The 19,724-nt window shown below is 36.4% G+C and overlaps 1 protein-coding gene across 1 annotated transcript in view; it reads right to left on the bottom strand.

Moving 5' to 3' along the window:
* Nucleotides 1-19,724, bottom strand: part of USH2A (usherin) — a 582,349-nt gene that overhangs the window by 540,598 nt on the left and 22,027 nt on the right. Inside the window, exon 3 of the mRNA XM_074316330.1 lies at nt 2,691-2,823. Coding sequence (XP_074172431.1) covers nt 2,691-2,823 — 133 coding nt within the window. The remainder of the gene's footprint in view (nt 1-2,690; nt 2,824-19,724) is intronic.

Below are 19,724 nucleotides of genomic sequence, written 5' to 3'. Positions count from 1 at the left end.
TAAAAATTGGCAAAAAATAAAACTTAAACAGGTACTTCACAAAAGAGCATATTCACATGACCCACAAGCACACGCAAAGGTTCGCAGTACCACCCATTAGGAAATGCACCACCAGACCCACCAGAAAGGCAGACAACAACATACAACAGGGCCAAGTGTTGGGAAGACATGGAACAACTGAAATCTGCAAATATTGCTGGTCGGAACACCTACTTTGGAATATTAAACCAGTACTTTCTAAAGCTAAAGAAGCATTTCCTAAAGCTAGAGAAACAGCAGCACACAATGATAAATCTCACAGGCTTAGTGCTGAGCAAAAGTAATCAGACACAAAAGAGGACCCTCCTCCATGATTTAATTTGCATGAGAGCTCAAGGACAGACAGCTCTAATCTATGGTGATAATCGATACTGACACTCTTCTGTGTTTACTTTTAGAGTTGGTATTCACGAGGAGTCTTTGAGATACAGGAATTGTTCTATAACTTTTTCTGGATGAGAATTACACAGGTATGTACATGTATTTAAAAATTCATCAAATTGTAAACTTAATATTGATGGGTTATGTTGCATGTGTGTTTTTACCTTCCTTAAAAGTTTAAAATAGTATTTTAAAATTTCTATAAGGCAAAGTTATCAGGCGATCTAAAAACATATGCAATATAATTTTCTTCACATTGATGAGCTTTTACAAATATATAAGAAATTCTGGTGTACAAATATGGAAACGCAACAAATGAAACACAAATGATCAAGACATATGTGGAAAGCTACTCAAACTCACTCATGCCCAAATAATTCTGAGGCAACATCCAGCATTTTTCAATGTGAGAAATGAAAAAGGTGAAAAAAATGAACAATTTGTAAGGTCAGTTAGTATTTAAGAAAGTAAGTACTTGTCTATATTTTTAAATAAGCTTGCAAATTTTACAAACTTTCTGGATGTCTGTTGTTATGTGTTAATCATTCTAATATGCTTTAAAATACAAAATGACCATATACTTCAATCTTTTAAACATGTATGGACTTGTGTTAAGGAAATAATAATAATAATAATAGCATTATATATCAATACGGTTAAGTATATATAAGGCACAGTTATAGCCATTCATTCAACAAATATTGAACAGCTACTACATATGTGCCAAATGCTGGAAAAACAGTACTGTTATCATGACAGAGCCTCCTTTGAGCCTCACAATGGAGCTGTAATATCATCATCATCACTTTAAATTTGGGATAATTATAGTTTAGGGACATTAAAAAGGTGTTCCAGGCCACATGGATAGTAAGTGGGGTGGTGGGATTTGAACTCAAGGAAATTGACAACAAAAGTATAAAGTCTTAAGGAACTGTGCCATTAGAAATGGCATAAATGTGTGTGTATGTATGTATGTATGTATATGTACATACTAGGACAATAGATATCATCTATGAATGTAGAAATATAGTGTTTTCTCTCAAATAATTGCTCATATTAAAATGGTAGAAATAACCTCAATGTTCATTAATGGGAGCTTGCTTAAAAAGTTTTTGTTATAACTGTGCAATTGTGCACAATGCAGTCATATTAAATTTAAAGGCATATTAACATGAAATGTTGTCCATGATATCTGGAGGGGAAGTACTTATTTTTAGAGGGCTCTGAGAAAGCATTTGTATTACAATTTCATTTTGGGAAAATTGTATTTATAACCATATTTCTAGCTATATGTGCTAAAATTTTGGAAGGGCATAAAAAATTAACTCTATGCAGGGTGAAAATGAACTATTTCACAGAATTCCATATTGTTTAGATATTCTGATAATGACCATTTATTTTTTAATAATATAATATTTTCATTTTAAAGTATAGGTAATATATAGATCATTGTGCTAGTTATTTCAAGATAACTTTAAATTCAACTTCTGCTCTTTGCAATATGTAATGTGTATTATCTTCTTAAACTATATTCTTGGAGTGGAAGATATGAAAATCACAAATCCAATTTATTACATGTTGGATATTATTTCTCAGTTTCTATCTACTATTCTAAGTCCTAATTGAACAATAGCCCTACAGTAAACATAAAAACAAGAAAAAAATATATAGTTATTACATATTTTTGTTAATTTAAAAATTGGTAAGAGACACATTCCCATTTTCAAATTTCCCTGGTATAGTGGGTTGAATAGTGGTCTCCAAAAAGTATGTCTACATGGAACCTGGGACTGTGACCTATTTGGAAAAAGAAGTCTTCGCACATGTACTTAAGGATCTCAAGATGAGACCACACTGGATTAGGACAGACCCTAAATCTAACCACAAGTACGTATCCTTATAAGAAAAGGGGAGAAGACACAGGAGGAAAATGTCATGTGATAATGAAGGCAAAGACTGGAGTCATCCAGCTACAAGCCAAGGGACGCTGAGGACGGCCAGAAGCCAGGTGAAATAGAGAGACATGGAACAGTCTCCCTCTGAGCTTCCAGAAGAAACCAACACTACCAATCCTTGACTTCAGACTTCTCTCCTCCAGAACTAAGGGAGGATAAATTCGGTTGTATTAAGTCTCCACCCACTTGGTGCTAATTTGTTACAGCCGCTGTAGGAAACAAAAACACCTCCAAATTTTTAAATATTACTTTTTGACACATTTAGTAACAAAATAATTGGATAAAATCAATAATTTTCTGAAGTCAGAATCTTACCATTTAAACTCTGTCCTATTTGCACAGTACCAGAGGCAAAATCTGTAACTGAACCACGCAGAGTTCTTGAATCAAAAGCTGTATTATCCTCCTCCAAACCATTGATGAAGAAACTGATTTTTGTCTGGTGCACCTGTAAGAAATTATCACCGTTATTATTTTAATTGCAAAACCTTTCATTTTATAACTACATTTCAGCAGTCTTCCTCAAGTTAATTTCCTACTTTTCCACTTCTTTAGTTGAAAAGAAAATAATTTATTTTAATGGCTCAGTGATGTATATGTGTGCTTACATATCGAGCTAGAAACCTATACATCATAGTTTGTGTTGCAGTTTTGTGCTTGAGGATATCTACCAGGGTATGCAGAGGTATACATAATTGTTTGTCCCATATATTTAACAACTGACTGCCATGCTTTTATATGTTTTATGAGGATATGTTGTTTTTTTAGATACTAGTTAAATTTGGTATAGCCATATTTGGAAATAAACAGAAATGAATGCAAAAGGGAGAAATATTCAAAACCAGGTATACCAAAAAAGAACGTATGATACATAGATATAATTCAATTTAAGTTGCTAATATGAAACACTTCTTGTAAACATTTACATTCTTAGGTGTTATTAATTTCCAGCTGTGACTCCTCAATATAGAATAACATAAAAATGTGTGAATCGTATTTTCAGGTGATTATTCGGGGAACCTAACAACTCTGCACCAGAGGTGAGCAAACTATCCTGTAAATAGCCCAACAATATTTATTATTATATATTATATATGATACATTATTATTATTTTCTGCAAGCAAATGACTTGATTTTGCTGCCCAAACAGTCCAGATCACAACTCCCGAACTCCACAGTTGTAATGGGAAAGCAGCCACAGACAGCACATAAACTACTGAGCAAGAATGTGTTCATGTAAAACTTTCATAAAAAGAGGTGGCCACCCAGATGTGCCCCATGGGTTGTCACCTGATGATCCCTAGATTACGCCATTTGAAGTTATGAAATTTTTGTCTCTGTGAAGTGATCCCGGAATAGCCACTCAGTTTTATGAGGAACTTCATAGATAATATTGCTACAAAATCTTCAATGATTGTGTACATTTCTAAATGAACTGATCTGCTGTTCTGACAGCAGCTTTAGTCTCTACAAATAGTCCTGTTCAAATGTTTTCAAGTTCAATGTAAAATAAATCATTGGCCCTCTAATTGTAAAGGGTGTGAAATGGCAAACAAAAGGCTTGTAGGATGGATGGGATGAGAGAGAGAGAGAGAGAGAGAGAGAGAATATCTTACAGTTGAAATGTAAGATGCTAACATTTTAATAAAAATATATCAAATCATAGCATTCAAAATGCTATTCTATTACAATGGCTTCACAATAATTGATGAAAATAAACAATTATTCTCAAACATCTTTAACTCATTAGGTAAGTGATTGCCTTAAGAACCCCTTTCAATACCCACTCTTCTTCAAAACACAACAAAACAACCTGGAAGTTCACATAATAATTATTGGTAGCATTCATTCTTCAAAAAGTTATTCAGTATGGCTTTTCTCCATTCTTTGCAACCTGCTTTCATTGACACCTTGGTCTTTCTTCACTCCACTGACCCAGTGTTGTATTTGACTTAATTACAAAACAAAGCTTTAACATAAAGACCTAAAATCACACACCAACTCTTTGTGGGCCTGAATGTGTGTATACCTCTTTGCTGGGTAGTGGGGCTGCATTTATTTATTTATTTATTTATTTATTTTTTTGCATCCCATTTTTTACAGCCTGTTACTGTCATTTGGTGTTTGACTGTTATCATTATAAAAGATACAGGCTTTTCTACTTTGTTATTTGTAGCATTATCTCATGTTTTACAACATCTTTGCGCAACATGCAGGCACATGAAATATAACTAGTGAAAAGTTCTCGATGGTATTAATGCATAAAAAAGAATGTGGTTCCATCTCTACTGTCTTTACCCAGCCAAAAGCTGATGAACAGCCAATTTTCCTTTATCACATTAGCACAGCCATGAGGGAAACACATTTGTTCTAGTCAGCTACACTAAAGATACTATTACCAATCTAACATATACATGCTTTATATCAGCAGTATTCTCAGAGCATGAGAGAGCCAACAATATATTAACACCTAGCATGACAGTTTATTTAAGAAAAGAAAATTGTCTCTGTAGAGGGACAGAAGTTAGAAATGTATGGCGAGAGCTCAGTGTCACTGGTCTAATAAAGGTAATAATTCTTAGGCTTTCTTTATAGCAGGTAACACTCCTGTGACAGTTCTGTCATATCATTCAAATAAAAATGTTGTCTTTTATAAGTTTAAGTGCACCTTTATTTTGAGTCAGATAGAAAGCATGTTTTTGATTTTCTGTATTCACTGTATTATGTCTGTAGTCAAGAGTTCAGGACCTTCTTCTTCTTCTTTTTTTTTTTTTTTAATCAACTCATCACGTATTTACTTAGAGGAAGGATTCAGTGCCACTTGCAGTGAATTCCAGAAGGATGTTTTCACTTTGTTGGTGCTTAAAAAAACATGATGAATGATGGTCCCAAGCCACTCTAGTCTGTTGTCCCTCCCCCTACCAATCACCTTTCTATAAATAAGATTAAATCTTTTTCAGTGTTCTGCACCATGTTTTATATGCCAAGATTGTCGCAACTACTTTGCAATTCTGGTCTGGGACCCCATCACACTGAAACCGAGAAGACAAAGGTGGCTCTTTGCAATAGCTCATTCTGATGGTCCCCTTGCCAGTTATTTAGGGGAATAGAAATATATACGATGGCATTTCTGATTTGTGAAAAGAAAGCCTTTTGCTAAAGTAAACTTCCCACCTATCTCATTCTGTAGCCCTACGAGGAGCAGAGGAGTGTATACATGCTTATTGGTGTGGCCTGAAGGAATGAATTGGCAAACTAAGTAGCCGCTGTGGAAAAACGCTAAATCTCGCATCAGAGATCCAACAACACTTTGGAAAGAAGATATAGGGGAGCAGGTCATTCTCAAGCCTTCATTCTCTTGGGGTTTTGTATTTCCTTTCAACCATTTTGACCAAATTTGTGTCCCTGTGATGGAATGTACTCAATTCAGTTGATCACAAGAATGCATTTGATTTTTAAAATTTTGAATTCCTGACCATTCTCATGCGAGTAGAATTCAAAAGTCCAGAAAGTCATACAACAGATATCGGAGGAGCTACCAAGGGCAGAAGGACAATCAGATCCACCTAGACTGTGGTAATTGCCCCACAATCACCTGCATCATTGAAATGTCGTATCTCTGTTGCTACTGTCCTGCTGACCAACAACAACCCGAAGGAACAGCTGGCTCTGGGCTAGGACAAAAACACGTAGAGTACCTGAGCTAACCTGCTCACCTGAGAAACAGTTTTAGAGTTTTCCTGTTTCCTCCGAAGTTAAATTTAATTCAGTAAAGCATTAACCCAGTACCCAGGGGCCCTCTGAGTTACACCAAGAAAATAAAATAATGATCCTTTCTCTCACGGAGCTTGTGTGTATGAAGCAACAGAATAATTAAATTGTATGTATGGAGCAACAGAATAATTTTAATATACAAGACAGTGTTAGAATCACTATGAATAGCGATAGTTGTTTTGGATTTAAGTACCGATGCTTAACGCATTAATGACGTACTGTCGTTTTCAAGGAGTTGCTTTGAGAAGTTATACCTTCATCCATTAATGAGTTGTGTGTAACATGTTTTTCGGCCTTCTTTGTGAGATCTGCCTTCCCAGAATCAACTTACAAGCCTCTCAAGAATACCAGTTTCATTAATTAGATGGGTCTCATTTTAAAGCAAAACCATTTTAAGCATTTTGAATAACACCTTTTTCATTGATTTAACACAAAGTGATTCGGCAACAGATCTTGAATTCAAACTGACTCTCAAAAGATAATGATGGATGATAGAAACATGAAGGACATTATTTTGAATGCAAAGGAATTCAAACAAAAAAGAAAAACACAGCGATGTGACTCCAAAGGGAACACTTTATGGAGGAAAAAAATGTCTCGGACTTGCTGAAATACAAATGGCCCTGAAATAGAATTTCCATATCTAGGTTAAATAAGTACTTGCATAAAAGATTCTACTACTTCATATAATTTTTCATCCTAAGGAAGAGAATTTATTCTGAAAATTCTATAAGGTTATTTGAAAATATCAAATGTATGTTGTATTCCCCTACCTGAGAGCAGGGGAATCCTGAACCCAAGGTCTTCTGAGGTTTTCCTCACTTATCCTATTCAATTCGATTTCTAACCAGTCACCAACAGCCAACAGTATAATCGGTGAGGTCCCCTCACAGTGTAGAGACCACACAATGCTTAATTCCATCTCCATGTTTTATTCAAGCTCTTTCCATATGGGAATTACCTTCTTACTGACTTTCAGTTACCTAAATTTTCACTGGTTTTTCAAAACATACATCTCAAGGCCCATATTCTCCAATAATCCTTTGTCAATTACTTCAGCATTATAACAATGTCCACATTTATTGAAAAATTAGCATGTCAGACATCGTTCTAACTTTTTTTAATGTATATTCATTCCTTTATCCTTACAGCAATCCAAAGCAAGTCAAGTTTGTTATTATTTTTAAGATAAAGAAGCTGAATAACAGAAAGTTGAAAACAAAGATTATATTACCTAAGGTGACAGAAAAAAACTTGACTGGTTCCAGAGCTTGTTTTAGTCAGTTTTAATCAGTCAATACACTCAGTTAGCTTTTAGCAGTAATGGCCATCTAATGTATCAGACCTACCCACGAGTCTCCGCTGTAATGCTTCAGGCCTCGTGTCAACACCACCCTCAAAAGAAGGGTAACAACAGCATCAAGCTATAGAATCACTTGCCATATGCCGAGTACTGTACTGAATGCCTTACTTATATTAACTCAACTTCTTAGTCACCCCTCTGCAGTGTTATTATCCCCAAAATGAGGACACAGAGGTTTAATTGCTCCAGTATTCTGCAACTGCAAACTTTGGGAACACTTTTATCCTTGGACAGCTTATAAAACTATAAATGATTGAACTGAAAGATATCATCTTATAACCACAATGCAGAAAACCCAGCTCAAACTACTGGGAGCACACAAACCATCCTTATCCCTTTTCCATGTGAGATCTCACACAGACGTCAAGAAAGGTATCATTGCTCTCCTGTGTCCTCTTCAGGAGAAACAGGCTTATTTTCTGCAGTGTTCTAACTATGGCATGGTTTGGGATCTCTCTCTTCTTAAAATGTGGCTCCAGAAATAGTACAATCACTATATGTGATCTCACTCACCAAATTAAAATAGGATTATCACCTTAATAGAATCCAAAACTGCATGCTCAATTTTCAGCAATGACATCATGCAGCTAAAACTGAGAAGCTGAGCTGAGCTGACTAGTCACTAAAATACTGTCATTTATTTATTTATTTATTTTACTTACATCACTGTTAACGCACATCTCCCCTAGCCTGTCCATGGGCAGTTGGCTTTGTAGGCCCAAGGACAGGAATTTATATTTATCCACATGCCGTTCCATCTTGTTAGATTCAGCCCATTGCTCCAGGCTGTCAAAATCTTTTTGAACGCTCTGTCTGTCACCCAGTGTATTTACCATCCTCCAAGACTCGTGTCATTTGCAAAGTTGATGAGCGTGCCCTACGTGCCAGGCAAATGCTCAATACATACTAACTGATTGATTGACTAATTGATACTCCAAAAATAAAACCCCCAACACAACCTGCACTGTTATAATTCTAAGCGTTTTTAACAAATAACATGCATCATGCAGGAATTCTTCACTTTTGCAGGGACCTTGTTTACTAACCTGAGTTTTCATATAATTATTTCATTACAAATAAATACTGCAGCCTGTTAAATATTCTCTATTAAGCTATATTCATACAAACAATATTTTTACAAAAGAGTGGAGGCCATTATTCAGGGAAGGTTGCTTTGGCAGAAATTACTCACATGGTTGCCCACAAGTATTTGGAATGGGCGTGTGTCCCCATTACTAGTTTGAATCACAGAATAACTGCTTATTCTCCTTCTCTTTGACTGTATGAAAGATGCTATAAGGAAATAACTTCCTACACAGATACGATCCTCAACGAATGTTCTTGTTTGTTTTTTATTTTTACCCTTACTCCTCTCCCTGGCCCCTCATCCCCCTCCGCACCCCTTCCTGCCCCCTCCCCTCCACATACTCTTGTTTTTTCCTCTCTGAGTAACTGAGACAAGCCAGGCCCTTGAACTGGTTTATGCCTGAGTATATTCCACTTTCACTCTATTTATGATGCTTTGGCTGTGCTAGTCTCCTCTTGATACCTATTAAAGCTCTCCATCTACTGTAACATCCTACAAACAAGCCTCCTATTTAATGAATCTCTAAAAATGTAATATAGGAATGTAAGTAGTTTTCTTTTTGCTGTCTTGACTGGGTATGAATCTCTCATGGCCACTTCTTGCCAAACTAGTAAATTATTCTCTTCTTCTCTCTGATTCAAAAAGAGCTATTAATTTACACACATGTATGATGGGAAATCCGCCAACAGTCTGATTCATCATTGAGGTCCTGGGTAATAGGGAGACACCCAACCCATTTTCCATAGATACTGCAAATCCAGAGGTCCTGTTTTCAAAATACATCCATAATTCACTCACCACCTCTCCTGCGACAACCGTGGCCCAAGCCACCACTGCCTGTCCCCTAGATTTTTCCAATGGTCTCCAAACTGACCTCCCTGGTACGGTCTGTGATCCCCTTCACTGTATATCAAGACAAGAGCCCAAGGATTCTTGCTTGAACAAAATCAGATCATGTCACTCCTTTGCAAACAGACCTCCAATGAGTTCTATCCTGAATTTAAAAAGTTATCCAAAGCCCTTCTCAATCCGTCTCCTTGTTACTTCTGGCTTATTTCCTATTTATATGGTCCCACGCTCTCTGTTCTAGCTACACTGCTCTCCTAAAGAATTCCAGGCACTGATTTTCCTCAAAGACTTTGCCTTTTTTATCCCCACTCCTTGACATTATTTCTACAGACACCTTCTGGCTTTATCCATCATCTCCTCAAATTATGATACTTCCTTAAATGTCATTTTAGTAAAACCTCTTCTAGCTAAAATTGTAACCCCAATCCTTGCTAACCCCCTTTCCTGTACAATTATCTTTATCCACACATAACATATTGCATATTTTACTTATTTTTCTTTTTTATTGTTAGTCTCCTTTCCCTGCCTAGAATATAAACTCCATAAAAAGAGGTTTTTTTTTATTTTATTTTGCTGTTTTGTTCACAGCTGTTCCCTCATTCCCCAAAAGAGTAAAAGCAACTGTTAGGAACTCATTGAATCTTCATTGAAGAAAGGAAGCTTCATCTAAACTAATACTTGAAGAATTAATAGGAATCAGCTAAGTATGGAAGTAGAAAGATAGGGAATAAGTGAGTTGCAGGAAAAAAACACAAGAAATTAAAAAAAAAAAAAAAAAAAAAAATGGGAAGATGCTTCAAAGTGACTCCAAGCCTTCAGTTACGCTGAGTAATCCCCACTCTGTTCATTTTTCTTCCTTTTAATGTGTTGAATTTAAAATCACCTTTCTGACTTTTTCCCAAATCTTTTCCAGTTTTTTTTAATCTCTTTTTAAATTGTAGTGATAAAGTTGCATAACACTATGTGAAATTATGCCTGAAGAAGGATAATAAAACTGATGGGATTTTTTGTTTTCTTGCTTTTTTTTTTTTTTTTTTTTTTTTCAGAGAGAAAGCCAAAGCCCTGCCAAGAAATGTGAACTCAGTCCGGACCCAAAAATCAGAAGGCTCATCAGTCAAGCCCTCGGCATCGAGATGGATGTATAGGAAATCATTCTGTGTACGACCCAAAAACTGGACTTCATGCCAGTGCTCAATTGACATCTTAAAGATCCTGAGCAGTGATTTGTAAACTGAAATGGAGTCTTGCCATGTAAACAAAACAGGTAAAATGCCCTATAACACTATACAGCACTATACAGCAGTTACTCCTACTAAAATCTTCAACCAGGGTGGAATGTTCCATTAAAAAATAATGGATTATTTATTACTTTTACATTCTTACAAGAAATACATGGTTCTCCATAAGTACCTATCTCCCAGCTATTCTGTGTCCTCTTAGATTTTTTTTCAGCTTTAATAGTACTGAGCAAAATGTATTTAAAATATGTCTCATAAACTAATGAAGAAGAGTCATTTTAGGCCAAAGGAAAAAGTGAATCTCTTTAACCTCCTTCAGAGAATCGTAAGAAATCTGATGGGAACTGCTTTATGTTTGAAACATTCTAGAATTGAGAATAAGGTCTTCACAATGACCTTTGTTTAAAGGAGGTTCTCTCTGCCTTAAAGCTGGCGAGATAGTAATTGTCTAAGCAGTTTTTTTCTCAATCAGAAATGGAGAAGCACACATATTTAATTTGGTTTAGACCAAAAAAAAAAAAAAAAAAAAAAGAAAGACAGTAGCAAATAGGGATTCTTTTAAGTTAAGGATTATATCAGTACTAAAAACCTAAGTACCTAAAAACTATGTATTTACAGGCCAAAAGCAGAACATCCAACAGTTTCCTTTCCTTCATCCCCTTTACAACAACACACACACACAAAATAAATAAACAGAAAATGAGATTTTGTCATCAATTGGGCAAAACACATGAATGTTTTTATTATCATCTGAAGAACTTCACACTAAGAGTCGGATTGCCAGATTCAAGATTGCTCTTGAAAAGAATATTCATGTTGTACCTTTATAATTCATCTTTATTCAGTTCAATTCTTACATACTTCTCCCCAACCCATTTTCCCCTTAGAAGTGGCTGTCAGAAAAAAAAAAAAAAAACCCTCTAAATTTGGTCGTGTATTTAGAATAGTTCATCTCTTTTTGCAAAGCCTGAATGAGCCTTCTCCAAAGGTTGACAGGCCTCAGAAGTATGAGATCCAGGATAACAATCCTGGACGGGAGAAATATTTGTATGTTGATTTTTCTTATTAAAGAGAAAAATAATGAGTATATGAGTACTTACCCCATCTCTTTAGAAAGAGCAAATCAAGAATGAAGGTGAATATTAAAGGGTAAAGCAGTTAAAAGCAAGGGCGAGACTTACTAGGGTTACAATATCTAATATTAAAAACCAGAACAATACCCAGCGTCTCTCACATGATACTTACTGTTCTCGGTACTTCACCAGTGCTTTCTGTCTCCTAATATTTTTAACAACGGACATTTATGAATTAGTATCACTCCTCACCTGGGAAAGTATAATTCAGTAGTAGTTTACATTGACCTTGTACAAATTCACCTTTGAATTATGACATCCAAACACTCAATTCAAGTTGCAATTTTAGGACTTTCGAGTCTGTTTCTACCACGAGCAATAGTGATGAAGGGATGACCTCAGCTCACATACCGCCAGCTCAGAGAGTCCTTTAAGGTCCAAGCTGGCCTGAATGATCACCTCAGAACCTTCCATCGTATGATCCCATTTCAATTCCTTGGATACTACTTGTTCTCAATGTGTTTCTTGTTTATTTACGGTTGTTCTCCCCCCCCACCCATCTCTGATATACACATACGCACACCAGTACTATAACCTCAGCTCTAATCAGTTCACCGCGTCAGTCCATACATGGAACACAAAGCCCTTTGGAGTCAAAGACATGGCTTCTTGCATCTCTAATATCACTTTTTCTACTGCCTGTAGTTTTTCCTCATCCACTCTCTGTTTTCAGCTCTGAAACTCCTGTTAAGGGGATGTTGGATCTGTCTGGGCTGATGCTTCTGGTCACGCTAGATTGGAGCCAATAACTGGCAGCAAGAGCAGGTATAATAGGTTTGCGGGCCCCTTGTTTCTTGCCCCTGGGGACTCCCTTTATCTCGGTTGTCTTAGCCTAACTTCTTATGGCCTAGAGCCCACACTCCTGAGCTCCAACTGGGGTCCAGTGTCTCCACTGCCTGATGCCTCACGATGGGCAGAGTATGAGACACTGACCCATGTGCTGCCATGCCACGTGCTGGCTGCCAAGTCCTGTCCCTGGGAGTCACACCCACACGTCCTCCTGTCCACAGTCTGTCAGCTCTGTGCTTGCGGCACCCACGACTCAGTGCTCGCCTCGGCCACAACTTTTCTCTCCTGTGCGTATTTGGGTTGTGGTTTCGTTTTCCAATCTGATCTCACCAACTTTCCACTTCCATATATTCCTAAAACAGACGCCATCATAATTGCATTGTTTTCTATACCTCACAGGAGGAGCATTTTTGGTCAGCTGCTGCAGATTACAACTATAAAGCCCTTTCCCTAGCAAAAAGCAGCAAAGATCTGATTAACTGTATGTAAGGAATGAACTGTAAGAAATGAATATAAGTACTGCCCAGGTGCCTTATTCATAATGCACTTGAGATCTTCTCAAAGTTTCACTTGACCATTAAGCTTTCACACTACTCTGAATCAGCATCTAAGGCATTTATACCATTAGACCAGCTAGATGACAGCTAGTTGTCAACAGATTTCTCAAGGATTTCTCTGAGGAACTAGAAACTTACAAGGGGAGAAAGTGTCATTCCATCTGAATCCAACCATTACACCAATTGACCTGAAAGCAAGAAAGGTTCTAGCTCTCTAAGGAAAATGAAACAATTGAAAATCTTGAGTATCCAATCAAACAAATTACATTTACCTCCCCAGAGGGCTACACCACTGGCGCTCTAACCAGAGTTTAGAAGAAATATATATTTTAATGGACAAGCTTAGCAAAGGGTTCTGCAAAGGAACAGAAAACCAAACGAATAAAACTGAAACATAATTGAACCAAGGAGCCACAAAAACATGAGAACTCCATGTTTGAAATAACATTGTATATGAATTTCAGCACTCTGATTTAAGACTATTTATGGAACTCAGGGGAGAATGGATAAGACATTCCAGTGTTATTTCAGCTTTTCATTAATAGTCTCCAACAGGAGTTAGCCTGTTACGTGTCACCTGTAGAGGACACTAAATGGCCAAAGCCACTGAGAAAGAATATAAAATAAAATGTAAGAGGTTAGATTTTGAGCAGGAATGGAGTATGTGATCCACTCTATTTAAATGGAAGGTCATTCAGAACACACATTTTAAGTAACATCTTTTCCCAAATAGCTCAAAATGTTTATGGGTATTGCTATCCCTACCTCTTATTTTCTGGGAAGCAATACTGTTCCAGACATGAGGCAGAACTCAGAGCCAGAATCATGAAGAACCAGAAAGATCAGAAATGCCAAATGCAAAAGAAAAAAAAAGAAAAAAAAACTCCTAGGCACTGTGAGAGAAGGCCAGTGTTTGTGAGTTTTTCCTTAATATAAAAAGAGTGAGTTAAGAAAATGTGCGTTATTTGGGAGGAAATTCCAGTTATCCTCTGGGCTGTAACACAGTGCAGAAAAGGCTGAATGTGAGTACATCAGTAGAGAGAAAATAAAATCACTGATTCGGCATGAGGCAAAATATAAGAGAGAAAAACACAATCACTAGTTTAGTCACAGTTTATTTTTAACTGATTGGAGAAAAGAAAGTACTGAGCTATACAACCAGCATCATTGGAAGAGACTACAAGCAATCACCAATCATGAGAAAAAAAGTGCTGTCCAGGAGAAAGAAAGAGAGGATTTATATAGAATTTAGCCAAGTTCTAAATGGTCACTCATCAATGAAAAACAATCTTGAGCTTTTGATTCCACCACGTACCACATCTGCCTCAACATCATTCTTCACCGAACTCATTAAATTCCATTTGTTTGTGTATTTATTTATATTACACATCCACAAAGCAACAGACTTTTTGCTATGTTCTTGACACACGTAAACGAAATAAGTGTTTGCCTTCAATAAATTCAAAATCTACCTAATGCAAAATCTATCTATCTATCTATCTATCTATCTATCTATCTATCTATCTATCTATATATATATATATTTTTATCATACAACCAATATGAAAACAAAATGCTATAGGAACAGGGAGCAGAAAAGGGAAGAAGGTGATAGACTGCTTTTTACAAAGGAAGTTGCACTTGTACTGGTCATTGAAATACATGAACTAAGGGTTGAGATGGGAAAGAAGAAAGGGATACGGCAGAGGAAAATGTAAGTGAAGGCGAGCAGGAAGAGCTTGGATGGAGACCATGAAATACACAGTTTTCAGAGACTCAGAAAACAGCGTGGTGAAAGCTCAAGGTACACAGAAGGACAATGAGCCTCGCGATGCACGAGGACAGTGTAACAAATTTTGAAGGGTCTTGAAAGCCCTGTTAGGAGAAGAACAATTCATTCTCTAGAGTATAAACAATGGTGTTCATTTAAACAGAGGAGGTATGTAACCACATTTGTATTTTAGAAAGAAAACAGCTTTCACTACGGAGGTTGTTTTGAAGACACAAGTGACTAAAAATACACTTGTGGCCAGGGAATGGAAAGGGAAAAATTTGAAATGAATTGCAATATACAAAACAAAAGTTAATGAAAGCTCCTCTTTCTAGCTCCTACTTGCAAACCATGTGGTAAAGAAATTTCTTCAAAACTTTAGGGTCATTTTTACTGCTCCTCCAATCTCCAAATTTGTAAGGAAACTTTCTCAGTTTTCTGTTAATTTGCCTCCTTTTTTTTTTCCTTTAGTATACTTCATTAATGTCATGCATCTGTATTCTTGTAGAAGTTTCCCAACTGATTGTCCTACTTTGCAAACTCTCTTTATTCCAATGCTGGATGATACCATCATTCATTCACTCATTCATTCATTTAAAAAATATTTTTTTGAGAAGTAACCACACTCAGACATGATGCCAAGCCCTGAAGGGAACAACAGTAAATACGTTCAAGTTCTTTAGACCAGTGGCGGGTACAAATAAAGAACATTGAGTTAACTGCAGTGATTTCACAGAAAGACTAAGCACATCTTATTCAGATTTTGAGATAAGAAAGGGCTTCCTGTAATTCGATGCCAAACTAATTCAAGGAGAAGTGGGATAAAACTGAATCAATAGTAGGGGGAGAGTTTTTCTGGCATAATAAAAAACATAAGCAGTTTTCCAGATGTAAGGAAGACTGAGGCATGTGAAGGCTAGAGAGTTCAGAGCTACGAGAATGAAAGGTATATGGGGAGCCCTCCCAGGACGAGGCTGTGCGCTTGCCAGAGGTAAGTCATTCAAGGTCTCTGTTCCAAGCTAAGGGATCTTAAAACTTAGACTAATAACACCTGAATTTTGAACGGTCACTGACAGCCCTGTGGTAACGTACATTTAGGACTTAGATTTTGTAATGGGTATACAACTAGTACCAGGAATCATGGCTGTGAATGAGGTCTCCTAGTGAGCAGGCACAATGGGAAGTGCGTAGTGTTAAGCACGGAGCCATGAAAAGGCCAAAATGAAGAGCCTGAGTGGGAGAAGAGAAACTCTTGAAAAAGAGGTTTGAGGTGATCGGAATAAGTTCATGAATACGTACACTGGAGTATACACACCCTTTCAGGTAACTTGGATGCAAATGGAAGAAAGTGATCTTATAGAAAAACCAATCAACATAGAAACTCAGAGATATAATAATAATCAACATTTTTTTGTCTCATTTTGATTTTTTTTATTTTATTGGGGTGACAATTGTTAGTAAAATTACATAGATTTCAGGTGTACAATTCTGTATTATATCATCTATCAATCCCATTGTGTGTTCACCACCCAGAGTCAGTTCTCCTTCCATCAGCTAGAACAGGGTAAAAGGTATCAAATATATGGTCCTGGGATCTGAAGGATACAGAAAGAAACCTGTAAGAATCCTACACACTCCAAAAAAGAGGACAGCCACCGCGAAAAATAATTCTCCAGCTCATCTCAGAATTCTCTTCAGAAACATGATGCAGAGTATTAACAGCTCAGAAGTGAAAGGAAATATGAAAAGAATTCCATCCTCATCCAAGTCATTGTTCATGGGTACAGGTTTTAGAAAGATATTTTCAACTATGCAGAGATAAGGCACTTCACCAGACATGTTCCCTTTCAGAGAATAGAAATATACCCACCAAATTAGGTAAGTGGCCATAAAAGGATGCTAAATGAGTATCAAATCCATATATATAAATATATATATGGTAAATAATATAAATATATATAAAATGTATATGATATATATATATATATCACATATATACATATGTATGCACACACATATATTACTTTTAAATAATAGTTATATATAGATTATGTATTATAGAATTGTACAGTTGAAATCTATGTAATTTTACTAACCATTGTCACCCCAATAAACCTTAAGATAAAAATAAAAATAACAGTTGTAAAAATGCTATAATAATGCTTGAAATAAAATATCATCATTTTACTGTAATAGTTTTGCAATAATATATTGGGATAAGGATCCTTATTTATTCTAATACAAATTAAAATGTGAGACAAAAAGATTCCGTAAAGCAAATGTGGGATAACTCCCTTACTTTCTTGTGGGAGTTAACATATAGTTTTATGTCTGAAATTCACAACCTGAGAAATAGATTTCAGGCTTATTTTCACACGTAGATTTTTTAAAATAATCACTAGTATAAATAAAACCAAACTTAAACTCTTCCAAGTTACCTGAGGGAATTGCTAATATAGTAAGACTTCTTAGTAATCAATAAAAATGCAAACCACTTAATTTAAAAAGACAGCAAAGCACAGGTATTACTCAAGAAAAAAGACATATGGCCAGCCAATAAGCCTAGATAAGGTAAGACATGCACAAATTAGGGTAAGCAATGCAAAATGAAACAAGAATGCCCTAATATTATTTTGTCCATCAGATTGGGAAAAATGAAAAAGATAATTCCCTGTATTGATAAGAAATTGAGAAACAGGCACTATGAATCGCTTTTGATAGGAGTCTATATTAGTCACCGGCTTTCTGAAGGCAATCTGTGAACATGTACCAAAAATAAAATTATGCACAGCCTTTGAATCACAAACTGAACCTCTGGAATTTACCCTAAGGCTGCAATGACAGACCAGCTTCCCTTGGAAATCATTAATTTATAATGGCCTCAGCCCCCTCACGTTTGTGTGTCTTCAGTATTATTCTACAGTTTTGCATAGGCATTAACACAGCTGGTGGGCGAAGGATTTGTTTATGCGTGTTTGGAGTCAAGAGAAGGACAAGGGGAAATGAAATAATAGAAAAGGTTAGCAGACTATGAAACCCATGTTATTTGTGGTTAGGCTAGAAGGAAGGACGGACGTGAACACAGAGGAGACCCAACAGATTCAAAAACAAATTCAAGGATCCAGAGGCTTAACTTCGGTCTGTACTCCAAAGTTATCATTTTGGGTAGATATATCAGAAAGAGGGCATTTAGCCTGACTGAGTGCGGTGGTACAGAGGAGTGAAAGTGAGGCTACAGAGTTTTGAAAAACTGTTGACAAAGGAGCTGAAAGTGTAGAGAAGATAGTTTAGTGACAAGCTACTGCAGAATAACAGCGTTGCCCAAATGTGGAAGCTGAAAGTAAAGAAAGGACAGTGAAAGTGAAGAAAGAGAAACAATGGCATGAGAACATGGGAGAAGACACACCACTGAAGGGACCTGAGTGACAACAAAAGGTGACAGGGCTATCTATTGAGCCCATGGGAGTCACTGCTCCAGATTCACCTTGGGGGGAAGGTGGCTTTGTGCTGGCACAGACAGAGTCAAACCAACACTAGTTTTAAAAATAAGTAAGGGCTATTTTAATCGGCTCCTTCTTTCTTCAGTTTCCATTTGTTTCCTTCTAATCACTGAACGCTCTTCTCAACTTCTTTCAAGTGTCCATCCCCTGACACTAAAATTCCTTCAGATTTTCACCTTATTCTGCTTGCACAAAGCCTATGTAAGGTCCTAAGAATTAGATGAATATTCTAACTTTTGTGCCTTTCCACATCCCTGCCTCGAGCCGGAAATCCTTTCTCCACTTTGACCTCTTGACACTTTTCCAATCCTCAAGGTCCAGGTTAAATTTTTTATGATTCCTGTAGCTTCACCACAGTCAGAAGAAATCAACTTAACTCTCAACAACTATAACCACCTATTTATTATTTGATAAATGTTACAGTCACCAGTGTTTATGTCTAATCTCTTCCACTAAGTTCTCTTTACCAAGATTCTATTTGGCTAATTTTGTCCCTTCCAAAATCTCTACACAGTGCAAGTACACATGGTATTCAACTTGAGAAATAAATAAATTGTTTGGCAATTACAAACAACAGAGAAACACTGAACAGAATGGAAGTTTCAAAAGGAATAACGACTCCTGTTAATGTTTCAGCTTTCTAGGCAGAGCTTACACACCAATCCTATGCTTTCGTTAGCTTCTCAGACTTAGAATTTTATTGCAGAACAACTTGAAAATCCTGATGGGTCATGAAGAGGTTTTGAAGTAAACTGAAAGAAATTACATTTAAGAACATGGTTTCATTACCTTATACAAGGTATGAAGGATCCAGAATGTATAAGGTTTATACTTCTATGAATCTAATAGGATATAATTTGGAAAAGACAAAAATAAAAAAATGGGCTGATCATGAGAAACAGTTTATAAAACTAATATCAATTTGACAAATGGGTTACAGAGTAATGAACGTCAATGACAATAATATTTTGGCAGATAAAACAAACTACGGAATCCATTTTTAACAATTTAGTTTCCATTTTCACAATTCAGTTTGGTGCTGCTCACCTGATGAACAGTCTTCAACACACACCACATTTTTTCTGCATGAAATATTCCATGCAAGTTAAACTATCCAAGACCAACACTGTAACATTTAGACAACTTTCTTCAGATAGTGAACGTTTTATAATTATTAGCCAAAAAGAATTTGGGTATAAAAGTTGTTTGAATACAGTACATAGTCTCCAGGTGAGCCCAAGTGCTTTACACATTGATGAGGTAGATATTGGCTGGGTAATAACTGCA

The sequence above is a fragment of the Rhinolophus sinicus genome, linkage group LG12 (assembly GCF_036562045.2).
Source record: "Rhinolophus sinicus isolate RSC01 linkage group LG12, ASM3656204v1, whole genome shotgun sequence".
NCBI classification, from domain to species: Eukaryota; Metazoa; Chordata; class Mammalia; order Chiroptera; family Rhinolophidae; genus Rhinolophus; species Rhinolophus sinicus.
Note: the sequence above shows the minus strand (reverse complement) of the source record. Positions and strands in the feature narration are given on the sequence as shown.